The sequence below is a fragment of the Lissotriton vulgaris genome, chromosome 2_1, assembly GCF_964263255.1.
Source record: "Lissotriton vulgaris chromosome 2_1, aLisVul1.2, whole genome shotgun sequence".
Lineage (NCBI taxonomy): Eukaryota > Metazoa > Chordata > Amphibia > Caudata > Salamandridae > Lissotriton > Lissotriton vulgaris.
In genome coordinates, this window is record NC_141687.1 from 389388045 (window position 1) to 389401585 (window position 13541).

General features: G+C 43.3%; 1 protein-coding gene across 3 annotated transcripts in view; it reads right to left on the minus strand.

Annotated features, from left to right (window-relative positions):
* ORC2 (origin recognition complex subunit 2) overlaps positions 1-13541 on the minus strand; it is a 484925-nt gene that overhangs the window by 263785 nt on the left and 207599 nt on the right. For all 3 annotated transcript variants that reach the window (XM_086955229.1, XM_086955227.1, XM_086955228.1), the window contains exon 7: positions 8613-8670. In XM_086955229.1, coding sequence (XP_086811355.1) covers positions 8613-8670 — 58 coding nt within the window. The remainder of the gene's footprint in view (positions 1-8612; positions 8671-13541) is intronic.

A 13541-nucleotide genomic window follows, 5' to 3' on the forward strand; every position in this document is an offset into this window, starting at 1 on the left:
CTGCATTATGCCTTAAGTTTTGCAGTAATGGATGAGGGTAAGCAATCTTTACCGCAGTTGCTTAATTTCCCAAACATTATACTCTTTGGTAAACTAAACCTAAGCCAGTTAAAATAAAAACCTTTCAAGTGGTAAAAAAACTTTTCAAATGGCCTTCTACACTGGAGTGTTTTCCCTTCTGTAGCTTTTAAAGTAAGAAACCAAGAAGTCATATTTGATCCTACAATGTTATTCATTCCAAAAGTGAATGTTTTAAAGAGAAGTGCACAAGTCCACTTTCATATGCTTAGCAAAGTCACACCATTGTTAAGCACTCATCACAAAGGGTTCTTCTTCTCAGCTGCACTACCACACCTCCATTATTTCAACTGCATGTACATAGAGCTCCATAAGACAGTTGACATCAACTCACATAGTGGAAAAGAGAGGAGGAAGACTTATCCTAGAACTTCCTGTTGATTGATGACCTTATTCCCGCTCTTTGAGCCCTACATTGGTAATCTTCAAAATCCTGTGCCTTAGCAACAATGTATACTGGTCTCAGGGTATGAAATACTTGTTTCCAATATTCCAAACCTGCAAGGTATCTCACAATCCAAGACGGGCAATCGATAATCGGATAACCTCTCACCTACCAAGAAGGGTGCTAGTGGGAAAACCCTGGGAACATGCAATTCAAAATTTTAGAATTGTCTGACACCAGCCCTCAGACTACAGCAAGAGGCCATCTCAGGTTTACAAGGGAGGTGTAAACTTCCTTGTCCCACCAGCAGTTCCCCGAGTCTATGAGCTGTTTGACTGGGATTACAACTGTGAATCCTATCAAACTTTAGTAGGCCACCAAAACTAACGTGCTGATTAAAGCATAGGTAATTAATTGTGTCAGATTTTGGACTATTCAGCGAAAAGTGCTCAATGTCCACAAAGAGCGCCACTCGAATCATGAAACATCTGCACTTCAAGCTGCAAATTTCGGAAAACTTCACCCAGAACATAACTGTTGCCTACCGACCAAACAGACCCCAAGCTACCTTCCCCAGCCTCATCAAGGACTTCATTGCCCCGCTCACCATAGATCCCAAAGCCTTTATACTTCTCACTACCTCAAATTCCACTGAGAAAACAAGACCAACGCCTGCTTCACAGCACTCCTTGAAAGTCTGAACAATTCTGGACTAACCCAGCTCATCACAGAATCAATAGACATAGCAGGACTGGATCACATATTTAGCAGCATGAAGTTGAACTCTACTTCTCTACTCACATGGACAACCACTACATCATCCACTTCCAAATCAACATACTGCAAGTCAACACACCCGCCAGTATCAGTACTCTGCCACAGCTGGGGCAAAATCTCTGAGGCAGACTGATTCAACACGGATCAACCTAACCTAAGAGACCACCTCAACAAGGGCATCACCAAATTGATCAAGATCTATACAGATGCCCTTGCACGCATTAAACCCAACAAGCAAAGAAAAACCAACAAGCAGGTCCTCAGAGCACCTTTGTGACTCCAAACGGCACTGCAAACATCTAGAAAGAAAATAGAGAGCCAGCCACAAAACCAGCAGCTTTACTTACACGTTACCACAAGCAACTAAGAGACACCAACAAAAGAGAGCTAGCTGAACGCATTGAAGGGAGCTCCAACAGATCGTCTCGATTGTCAAGGACTTCACCACACCCTTGGCCTCCATCAACAGCATCATTCCCTCCCAAGAACTCTGCGACCGCCTATCAAGCTTCTTCCACAACAAAATTGCAAACATCTATTGCAACTTCGCACACCAACCAAACCTCAGCAATGCCATCGCAAACCAGCTCCTCACTAACGAAGACGGCAACCTGACCAAATAAAAAACTCACCAGAGATAATACAGCGACGATCATGCAGACCATCCACTCAGGAGCCCCAACAGACCCTATATCCTCACCACATATCCAACCTGGGAACAGCACCCATCAGCAACGCTCTAACCCACGTCATCAACACATCCATCACATCCCCCACATGCCCAGAAGACTGGAAACTTGCAGTGGTCAATGCCGTTCTCGAGAAGCTGTCGGCCGACTCGAGACAACTGAGCAACTTCTGTCCTATCACTCTGATCCCCTACACAGCCATAATAATAGATGGGCCATTAACAAGCAAACTCACTACTCACTTCGAACAACACCACCTACTGGACAAGAATCAATCAAGATTCAGAAAAAAACACAGCACTGAAGCAGCACTCAACGAAGCCACCAACAACATCTGGACCTTTCTGGACAGAGGAGAAACAAAGGCCCTCATCCTGCTCAACCTCTCTGCGGCATTCGACATGGTCTCCCACAACACACTCATAAGAAGTTTCACAAGTTCGGCACCCAAGGAACTGCACTCAACTGGACCTGTTCCTTCCTCAGGGGAAGAACCAAAAAAGGCTGACTGCCACTCTTCACATCGGAGACCAAGAGCCTGATCTGCGGAGTCCCCCAAGGATCATCTCTGCCCTACTCTGTTTGATGTCCACATGACTCTGCTCATCAATATCAAACTCACATTCTCCCTGAAGGACAAGACAATCATCACCAACTGCATGGCCATTGTAGCAGAATGGATGAGAACCAACTGCTTGAAACTCAACTCTGACAAGACAGAAGTACTGGACTTCAGAAATAGGACCTCCCCGTGGACGACAGAGCTAGGACCAACACCTACCGACCACACCAGGAATCTGGGGCTCATCCTGTACAACAGGCTCACCGTTAACGGCAAAAGTCAAGGCAATGAGCACTGCCTGCTTCTACATCCTTCCTATGCTATTAAAGATCTTCAAGTGGCTCCCGCAGAACACCAGACGCACTGTAACACAAGCATTCATAACAAGCAGACTCAACTATGGTAACGCATTCAACGTCGGAATGTCCAAGCAGCTGATTCACAGACTTGAGGCCATCCAGAATGCTGCTGCAAGACTCATACTTAACCTTCCACATCGCACCCACATCTCGCCCCACCGGCTCCTCATTCACAAATGTAGCCAAACTCAATTCTCACACACATTCATACAAAGTCTTGCACAACACTGTGCAGCATACCCCGAACAACTGCATACACTTTCAGCCGGCCTGCCAGACATTCAAGCTCAGCCTCTCTCATTAGCACACACCTCTGCATTTACATAAGGAGAGCAGGAAGCTGCTTGTTCACTTACATCACACCCAAAACATGGAACAGCCACCCACAACATATCAGAGCCTGCTATTCATTTCTGGACTTCAGCAGGAAGCAGAAGACTTGGCTCTTTGAATAACTCTAAGGGGACTACATATGCCTACACACCTTCTCAAACGCATGGATACCCTCAAGGATGATTAGTGCGCTATACAAACTGACATAACATAAGAAAATACATTTTATCTCTGGATATGACAAACTGGAATAAACTATTTAGGCACTGTAAACCCTGGATAATGTTATGTTATGTTATTAAAGCTTTTAAAGCGCACTTATACCCAAAGGTGTCCTGGTGCCTAGCACTGTCTCACTGAATACAAAGGAAAATGTCTTATACCGAGAATAGCCATGTCTTCAGCCCTTTCCTAAAAGGCAGGAGCTCAGTGGCATGCCTAAGATGAGCCGGCAGGCTGTTCCGGGCTTTCGCGGGACAACAGGAAAAGCTGCTGCCACCCCAGTTGGCTTTTTTCACTTGGGGATAACTACAAGCTTTCCTTCCGAGGAGCGCAGCGCTCTACCAGGGACATACCATTTAAAGCGTCTGCTCAGAAATTCAGGGCCACTACCCATCAATGACTTGAAAACAATACACAAAGATTTGAATTGTGCTCGTTTTGTTACTAGGAGTCAGTGCAATCGCTGAAGTCCATCTCTGGCAGAGACAAACCTTGGTATGCCCGTTAGCAGCATAGCCGCCGCATTTTGCCCGAGTCTTTATAGATGTTTTTTTTCATATTCAGGTACAAACTGTTCAAATAATCCAGTCGTGACATAATGAGGGCTGAGACTGCTGTCCTAAAGCAATCTTCTGGAAGGAAAAATGTTATTTTCCTCAGGATTCTAAGGAGGAAAAAGCAAGTCGAGACAACTCCGCTGACCTAATCTCCATAGTCAAGTTTGTGATCCATGATCACTCCCAGGGTCTTAGCTTTAACTGTGGGGGCTGGGGGCTGGCCCATTTCCTCAGGCCACAGCTAGCCCAAGCTTTGGCACTGGTATAAATTGAACAAAAATACCTTTAAGTAGAGTCTTCGGTGACAGAGTCTCAAAGGGCTTTACACAGAGGTAAAAATTAAACGATCATCGACAGAAACGATAAACTATGCTACTTATGTTTCAAGGTTAGCATATGATCCTGATTGGCTCCACTTTTGTGAAAGACTACTCCCTAAGTAACTGCATGAAGAGCCCAACTTAATCTCCAGATATTGTTGTGAACTGTCAAAATAAAAATCCTTTTCTTGGGACTTTTTTTTTTTTTAGATAAGTACAATACACTTTGAATTATTAATCAGCAGTTACTTTTGTGAGAATGACACATACAACACTCGTCCGTCAGCATGTGCTGTACCCTAATGCTTGTTATATTTAAAAGAACTTTGTCATCTGCATATTGTATAACATAAACCAGAGCGCAACTACACTTTGTCAGTTTTAAAGTCTATTATGCATGTGGATAGTTGTGTATTAGACCCACTGATGGGATTCTGGATGCTAATAATGCATGGTACATGCAAGACTGACCTGATGGCATGTCATAAGAATGCATTAAACATTAGAGAATGTCTGTATCAGCATATTGCCAAGGAAAATGCAATAACTGTTTAAATGCTTAAGTTAACAAATGTGTGCTTGACTGTCATGTTTTTTTGTAAAGAAACTCCATGTTTTGGTCACCATTCAAGCTCACATGACAGAAGGAAAACTGGCCACTTCTTTTGTTCATGTGTTATAATCACATCTGCAGAGGAAAGACGAACCTGCATAGATACGTCTTGAGCTAAAAGTAGCATTAGCTTCCGGATGCTTCTATAAAGTAGCATTGTTTGGAAATTTTCATATCAAAGCAAGAGCCCAGAACAAGTGACCCATACCAGTCCTATTAGTCACCATTAACAAATACGGTATATATGGTACTGGTGCAGGGGTTTGGATTTGACATTGGGTAGGTTGCTGAGAGGAGATGCTGAAGTACTGAATTCTGACAGCTGATCCAATGACACCATAATGTATGAGGAGAAACTACCCAAGGACTGTAACAATAAAGCTTAATGAAATCATATAGTCATTTAGGTTACATGGCTGAAAGCATCTAAGGGAACACACTAATTGGATAGGGATGTGTGTTGAAATATGATTCAGGCTTTCCTAAGCTTTGATCCAGGACATACATTTTTATCTCATCTGCATAAAAAATACAGATTGACTTTTTTTTTTTAACCTTTATTAGTTGTGTTCAGCACAAAAACATGACAGTGACAGCATCTGCAATTCATTACAGCAAAAATCGTGGTACATTCCAGAGAGGTAGCAGCTTCACTCGGTCCAGTACATCACAGGCACAGCTTCATATGTACATCAAAGTGATACCAGTATACCAGGATCCTCCCCCCCATCACAGTCAAGGGTGTAAGGAGGATGATCCTCACCACCCCTCCGCTTTCAGGCATGAGGACAGGCCAGCAGGGGCGGCGCCGCCACAACCCACCAATCCGTAATCGTCTGTGATCTGTCCAGTCAGTCGGCTATGCCATTATGTGCAGCATTGTTCCATACGTACGGCAAGCGTGTGCATCCTTGCCAAGCAGTGCAGCCAGCGTCTAGTGTAGGGATATTCAGGTCATACCATAGAGCGAAGTCGCGCTCATCGCTCCCCTTCGCAAGTGTCACCTGCATCAACGAGTATGTGTGGCCAACAGTGTGTGCGCCCACCATCACAATCCCAAGATATGGATGAGTAAGAGGTCCCTCCCTAAAACAGTGTCACAAGGCCTTCGAGTACTCCCAGCCCCCTCAATATCAGTCTTAAACAATTGTCACGACTACCCATTTTAATGCAGGTGGTGCAAATTACCTCTAACCATGTGTAAAGTAGTATGGTGAATGCGGTAAGTAGCAACCTATACGCTCACTGGCTCGGGACCGGTTCGTCATCTCCAGAGGAGTCGCTGTGTGTCGCCTGAGACAGCCAGTACACCTGTAAGGGGGACCAAAAATCGCTAGGCGCGCACCGGGCGGGTAACAGTTCCGCGTAAACGCCATGCTGGTCCTGGCAGTATGTGAGGTCGTCGAGCCATTCCTTAAATTTTGGTGCTCTCCCTCTCCCCCATCTGCAAGCTATTCTTCGCTTAGCGAGGAGCAGCGCAATGTCAACAAATTTGCAGTCCGGCTTGGGCACTTGCTTGGTATAACCCAGTAGCATCACTATTGGCTCCATTGGTAGTGGGCCAGCAATCATTATCTGGAGTGCGGCGTGTACCTGTTCCCAATAAGTTTGTATGGCTCCACATTCCCAGGCCAGATGAAGGAAATCCGCGCCAGCCGCCCGGCACCTAGCACACCTATCATCCTCCGAGGGATGAAACCGAAGTTTCCTGACTGGGGTATAATAGTAGCGTTGCACAAACTTATAGTGAATAATTTTCAACCGACAGCTGGAGGAAATCCTAGCAGTGACTGCGCAGCAATAGCTCCATTGCTCATCCGTAAGTGCAGATGGCAGTTCAGAGTCCCAGTTAGTCCGGGCTTTCGGCAGTATCATTGGGCGTTGCCCACGTATAGCGGCGTACAGTTTAGACACTAAGTGCTTGCCATCGGAGACGAGCATGACATGCAATGGCAGTACCGTCCCAGGTTCTTCCGGGAAGTTGGGGAGTATGTCACGCATACCCTGCCGGAGCCTGATATAGTAAAACACCTCCATGGGTGTCGGAGGAGCAGTCTGGAACAACTGTTCCTTGGTACGGAACGTTCCGTCCTGAAATAGGTCGCCCCATGTATTAACCCCTTCGAGGCTATTGACGAGCTGGGCTCGTCATCGCGCTTACCTGTCCTGCGCGGATGACAAGGCCAGCTCGTCACGTAACGCGGTAATTTCGAATCTGCCGTGCACAGCGGGAAAAGCCGCCGCAGCGATGCGGTTAAGGTCACAGATTGACTTTTTTCTCACCACTAATACTATTCTGCACAGCACATTAATTTATACATCTCCAAAAACATAATCCTATAGGTCTCGAAATTACTGACAATAAAATAGAACAATATATAGTGAGCAACTTCAGAACTACTGTTAAAGCCCCTGTGGCCCTGCTCCATGGTCTCAAAGACTCCAACTCGGATCCCTGTACAGCATTCATACACACCACACCACCCTTTATCAAGGGCCTGAGGAGACAGGACCAGTCTTACCGAAATTCACTTGTTCTTAGCACCCACGCAGCCCCCACCCTCTTCAAAGCCATCTGCATCATATACAAAGCCATCAACAACTGCCCATTTTGCGGACAAGCTAGCCACCTCTGATGGCTGTTGGTACACCCACAGCCAGGACACCACCAGATAGGAGACAAAGATATGGAAAAATGAACAGGCGTTCTCCATTAAAGCACCCTCGATTTGAAAGAACAACCCTGTATCCATCAAAATTCCCCCAACCATGTTTCAATTAAAGATTGAGGTTAAGACACCGTTCTTTAAAAAAAACACACACTGTAACACAAAGTAACAGATCAACCGCATCTCCTTGAAAAGGCTTTCCCTCTCCAATTATACATTGACTGTATATTTGCTTTTACCTTGTACAGCACTCCTCTACGTTTTGGCTATGTTTGAACTACACATGTAACGCATCTATAATGTGGGATAAATTCATTTATGTCCTATTCTATGCACCTCACGCTACATTCCTGGGTTTCCTCTTAAGTGCCCTTGGTTCTCTAGTTTTTTTTATCTTGGGTCTTACTGTTGTACTACTATATGTTTCTTTCGCCTTGTTTTCTTGGCACCTTCGCCTGCCCCGCCTCCCCCATCCCCTCTCTTGTACTTCCTATCATAACATTAGAAAGGGCGGGTGTCCAGGATAGCTCCCTTTACCATTCTTTGTGTTCTACCAAGAAGAAGGGACAAAAGGAGGTAATACCTGCCGCTGACTGCTGGAGGGCATTTAGAGAGAATTCAACAACTGATAGAACCCAGAGAAGGTGATTAGGATTAAGGAGTTCCCTACCGCATCATCAACAAACTCCTGGCCATTACTGTGAGCTTCTGTGCAAGATTCTAGATTGCATCCTTTACTAGCTGAGGAGGACATCAAAAGACATTCTCTTCCCCCCTCCACCACCCAGGGCAGCCCAGCAAGCACTGCTCCCTGGGAGCTATCCTCCCAGAAGTACAGACATCCTCTCATAGCTTAGGTCTCATCACAACTCTTAACTGTGCTCATCACAAAGAACAGAGCTCAGGCTCATACCTGTTGAAAATGCACGGCACAACCATCCTAACTACATATGTAAATTGAACATCTAAACAAAAAAAAAAAACATAATAAGTATAATGAGACCGCAGCAGCTTAATAAACTCTGTAGTGCGCTTTTCCGGTACATACCTGTTAGGCGCTTTCTCAGTCGGTGAGGCGTTGTTGAAACAAACTCATTCTTTTTACCCTAAAGGAAACACAGTAGTTAGGACACACACGCTGAAAAGTCTGTTATTTTTTTTTTTTAACTTTGCTTAAAGGCTTGATAATTAAAAAGTGAGACGCAAGATATGAAAAATAAGAAGAAAAATTTTAATCTAAATTAATAAAATGATATGCTACCTGCATCGCCTGAAAATCGTGTTTGGGTCTATAAATTCAATACCACTTTGTGGATAGTCAAAAGCAGAGGTTTTAACCTTTTTACTTCCATGGATCCCCACTTAATTATTACTGGAACCCGGGGACCCCGCAGTGAATCATTATTGGAAACTGGGGGCCCTGAGTAATTACGGAAACCCAGTGACTCCAGGGCAAGTATTTTCCATAATTTGAACAGCAAAACAATACATAAAAAACACAGAAACAAGTATACATCAAACATATATAGAAATGATGGAATATTTTATTTAATGCACAAAAATACAAAAAACGTAATATGAATGGGAAATTTGGAACTTTTCTAAATTCAATTGAGGCCACTGACCGCCCATGCTATATTCTGTTTGGTGCTCTTTTACTGCTCCCATAAATCAATCTGAGGACACTACCTTCATTTTTAGCTTCCAATTTCAATTGTCTTCACATTTACAGAATGTTTTTAAATGTTAGACTGTTTATCGTGCTTAATGTTTACATAGACTTTAGTAATCTGTTAATATTAGTTAATTTTCTAAGCAGTCCTGGACCTCTTGAGTAGGCTTCGAAGACCCGAGGGGACCCCAGACCACAAGTTAAGAACCACTGGTCTAAACAGCTGGGGCCAAGGAGAAAAGCACAATGTTACAATGAGTAGAAATTGGGTACATGGATGTAAGCTGTGCGAAAATAGGAGTTTAACAAAAATATTTATTTCATTTCTTTTTTGTTTATGACAGTATAGAGCCAACCATGGAACAAAATCTGTTTGTGCCATTCTCTGTGGCTTTAAGATGAAAAAAGTGCAGGATAGTTTGTCCCTAGAACATATACTCAACTCTAGTCTAGTCTTGACTTACTAACCTCTACTATCAGAAACTGTGTTACATAAACTATGACTTTGGCATAGTTCTACAAGGTTTGCTTACCAACACATGGGTCACACAGGTGAACTCTGTTGGATGCACCAGCGCTCAAGGTGAAAGACTGATTATTGTAGCCCTCCAGAACCCCACCAAAACACTGTTGAAGTAGAGTTATTGCTTTTGGGTTACTAACAATCTCTGTAATGGGATTAATGGCACCATTGGTAACAGAAATAAACCAATTTAATTATTCACAATATAACACACACTGCACTAAGAAGAATTGACGCTTAACTAAAAGCATTTATTACAACAGGGTGACCCAGTTCCTCAGCAGATACAAAATAACTACACAGGATATCACAGAGGTCAATAGGAAAGGTTTGCCTTAAAACTCTCTCCAACTGTAAATCACCCCGCTAGTGTTGGGCACAGGCTTGTGTACCTCACAGGGGCTTTGTGGAAGGTATCCTTGTTTGATTTTTGAATTTGGTTTATTAAGTAAACGCGAATGACCTCTGTCCGGCTGGACATATCATTCTAAAAATATAGATTTGATTTTGTCTATATTTATTGTGTGAATTGTAAATTGCATGGGACCACTGTTGTTTTATAAAATTGTTCCCCGAGGTCCCTAGCTGACTGAATTGGGGTCCCTTGTTGTTAAAAAAGATAATTGTGCGCAATCAGTAGATTGCAAGGGCCTTGTCCTCCTTCCCACTTCTCCTAAGTGGTCACCGGCTTCCCTACCTGTGCACGAGCGGCTTTCACTGCTCATCACTCTTTCCCTCACTGTAATGTCTGATACAGCTCCTCTATATTCTCTCGAATATATTAACAAAATCTGTGCAGACCAATCCCTGTTCACTGACCAAGAGGAAACTAGTGGTACAAGCAGTACTTGTCTTTCTGATGAACTTGAAAAACAAAAAAAGAAATATGTGAGACTAGAGTTGATGACTTTAATGCTTACTCAATATCTCAAATCCAATACCATTCCCCTCGGCCTCCAGATCAGAAACATTCCTGGAGTCTTTACTGACAATCCCAAATATATATCAAGCTTTAGCAGTATAGGTACTACCTGCTCTAGGCACTGGTTAGTATTGGGAATTGAAACTGCTGGCGAGGAACTCAAAAAACTTGAGGAGACTATTAAAGACTTAGAAAAACAAATAACTGATGATAAAACTATCACTGACGTAAAAGCCTTACTTGAGAAAATTGAGAAAACAGTTTCTGAATTTCATTGTATAGAGCAAAACAAAAAATCAAATAAGGTTAAAAAAGACATTAAATTCTTTACTCTTGAACGTACGTATCCATACTTACACAAAGATTTTTACACGAATCGTAATTTCCAGCAACACCAACAAACCCCTAGACCCTGGGGACGTTTTAATAAAAGAAACACTGTGGTGGGTTTCACCGACTCCTCAGCAGACTCATCTGACAGTTCGGATCCTGGTGAGGGCGGTAGTGGACAACGACCCAATCAGACTCCTTTTTTATCCAGGGGCAACCCAGAACCCCAGAAGAGAGGCAGGGTCAAACAACAGAAACGATGGCACATCCCCCCTGGGGAACGCCAGACCAGGCAGAAGTTTTATCAGTGGTAACAGATAACACCAATCTTAATACCATCCCAATTTTCAATATCTCGAACCATACCCTGACCACCCAGGAAATGTCAATCCTTGGCAAAGGTTTATCCTTTGTCCCCACCATCTACCCGAATTTCTTAAATCTCCAGTCTGAGCTACTTGGCTTCTTCAGGAAATTGAGACTACGCTCATATTTTGAGCTTAATCCATCAGAGCCTAAGAGCGTCACAACCCCATTTCGACCACCATCCACCTTTTCCCCTACATCCAGTATGATCCCTAAGGAAATTATAACGTTTGAAAAGGTCATTCTCAAGGAAATCTCCAATATAGAGAAGTCTCATCTCTATATACCCTACAACATTTCCTTGGATGAAAAGTCGGCAATTAACTCCCTTAGGAATAACACCAACTTGATTATTAAGTCAGCAGATAAAGGTGGGGGGGATAGTTCTCCAGGACATTGGAAACTATAAGAATGAGCTTCTGCGCCAGATATCTAACACTGACCATTATTGTAGACTGCCTTGTAACCCTACTAATGACATCCAGAAGCTTATTAAAGTGGTTACTATGGAAGGACTGGAAAATGGCATCTTAAGCAAACATGAATATAATTTCTTGAACATTGTCAACCCAAGAACTCCCGTTCTTTACACACTGCCCAAAATTCACAAAAGGTTGGATAACCCTCCGGGCAGACCAATACTGTCTGGATGTGGCTCAGTTTTAGAACCTCTGGGCCACTATGTTAATTTCTTTCTAAAGGATTTTGTGCCATCAACTGCGTGCTATATTAGAGATAGCATGCATATGATTAATTTGATTGAAAACCACTCTTTTGATCCTGAGCATGAAACTCTATGTACATTAGACGTAGAGTCTCTATATACAAACATTCCCCAGAAAGACTCATTGCTTGTAATGCAAAGCATACTAGACACTAGGACACGTCCCCATAGGGTACCCACCCTATTCATAATACAACTACTAGAGATTTGTCTCACCCAGAATTTCTTTCTCTATGACTCGGAATATTACCAACAGGTACGTGGCTGCTCCATGGGAGCCATTTTTGCACCCACTTTGGCGATTCTATACATGGACTGGTTGGAAACCCATATTATTCTGTCTACTAGTAACCCATTCCATCAGGGTATACACATCTGGAAGCGCTACATAGACATCTTTTTCATTTGGGGTGGCTCCATTGAGGACTTTCCAGGGCTTACACATTGGCTTAACAACAATTGTAATGGCCTCACTTTCACCTTAACCCACAACAAAGATAGTATACCCTTTTTAGACCTGACCATTCAACATCAGGAGGGGTCTCTATACACATCCTTGTTCCGCAAAGCTACAGAAAGGAATACCCTCTTGAGCTACAACAGTTGTCACCCCAGAGCACTAAGGGATAGTCTTCCTTATTCGCAGTTCCTAAGACTCAGAAGGAATTGCTTTAAGAAAGAGGACTATTTCACTGAGGCGAATACTCTATCTGAGAAGCTTAGGTTTAGAGGCTACCCCAAACGTCTGATTAAAAACTCCATAAAGAGAGCCTGGTACTGCCCCCGCGACGCTCTACTAGAGCCCAAACCCAAGGAGACCAGTGAGAAAGTAGTATGTGTTACCACCTTTTCTGCAATATCCAGCCGTGTAAAACAGTGCATAAAAAAGAATTGGCATATTCTGAATTCAGGCCCACTCAATTGGGAAACACCTCTTTTTGCTTTTAAAAAAAGCAAAAATCTCAAAGATCAATTAGTCAGGGCAGCATTACCACCTACAACTGGTAGGAATATCACACTACACGACCATTGGTCATTACCGCCCCTGCTTGGACATTACAAATGTGGTTCATGTGTGGTCTGTGAATTTGCAATTGAGAGTAAAGAATTTGTATACAATAATGTGAAAAATGAACTGCGTACTCTTACAAACTGTAATAGTTGTAATCTCATATATGCAATTCTTTGTCCGTGCAATCTCATATATGTAGGCCAGACAAAACAAAAAATCAAATTGCGAATATCCCAACATCGCAGCCGCATCAGGTGTAAAACAGCAAATGCACCCTTGGTTGAACATTTTTTAAGCACGGGTCATACTGAAAATGAGATTCGTTGGACAGTTATCACACAAGTCGTGTTACCATCAAGAGGGGGCGACCTATCACGTATGCTGAACAGAGAAGAATTGAAGTGGATATTGAAGACAGACAGCCTGAA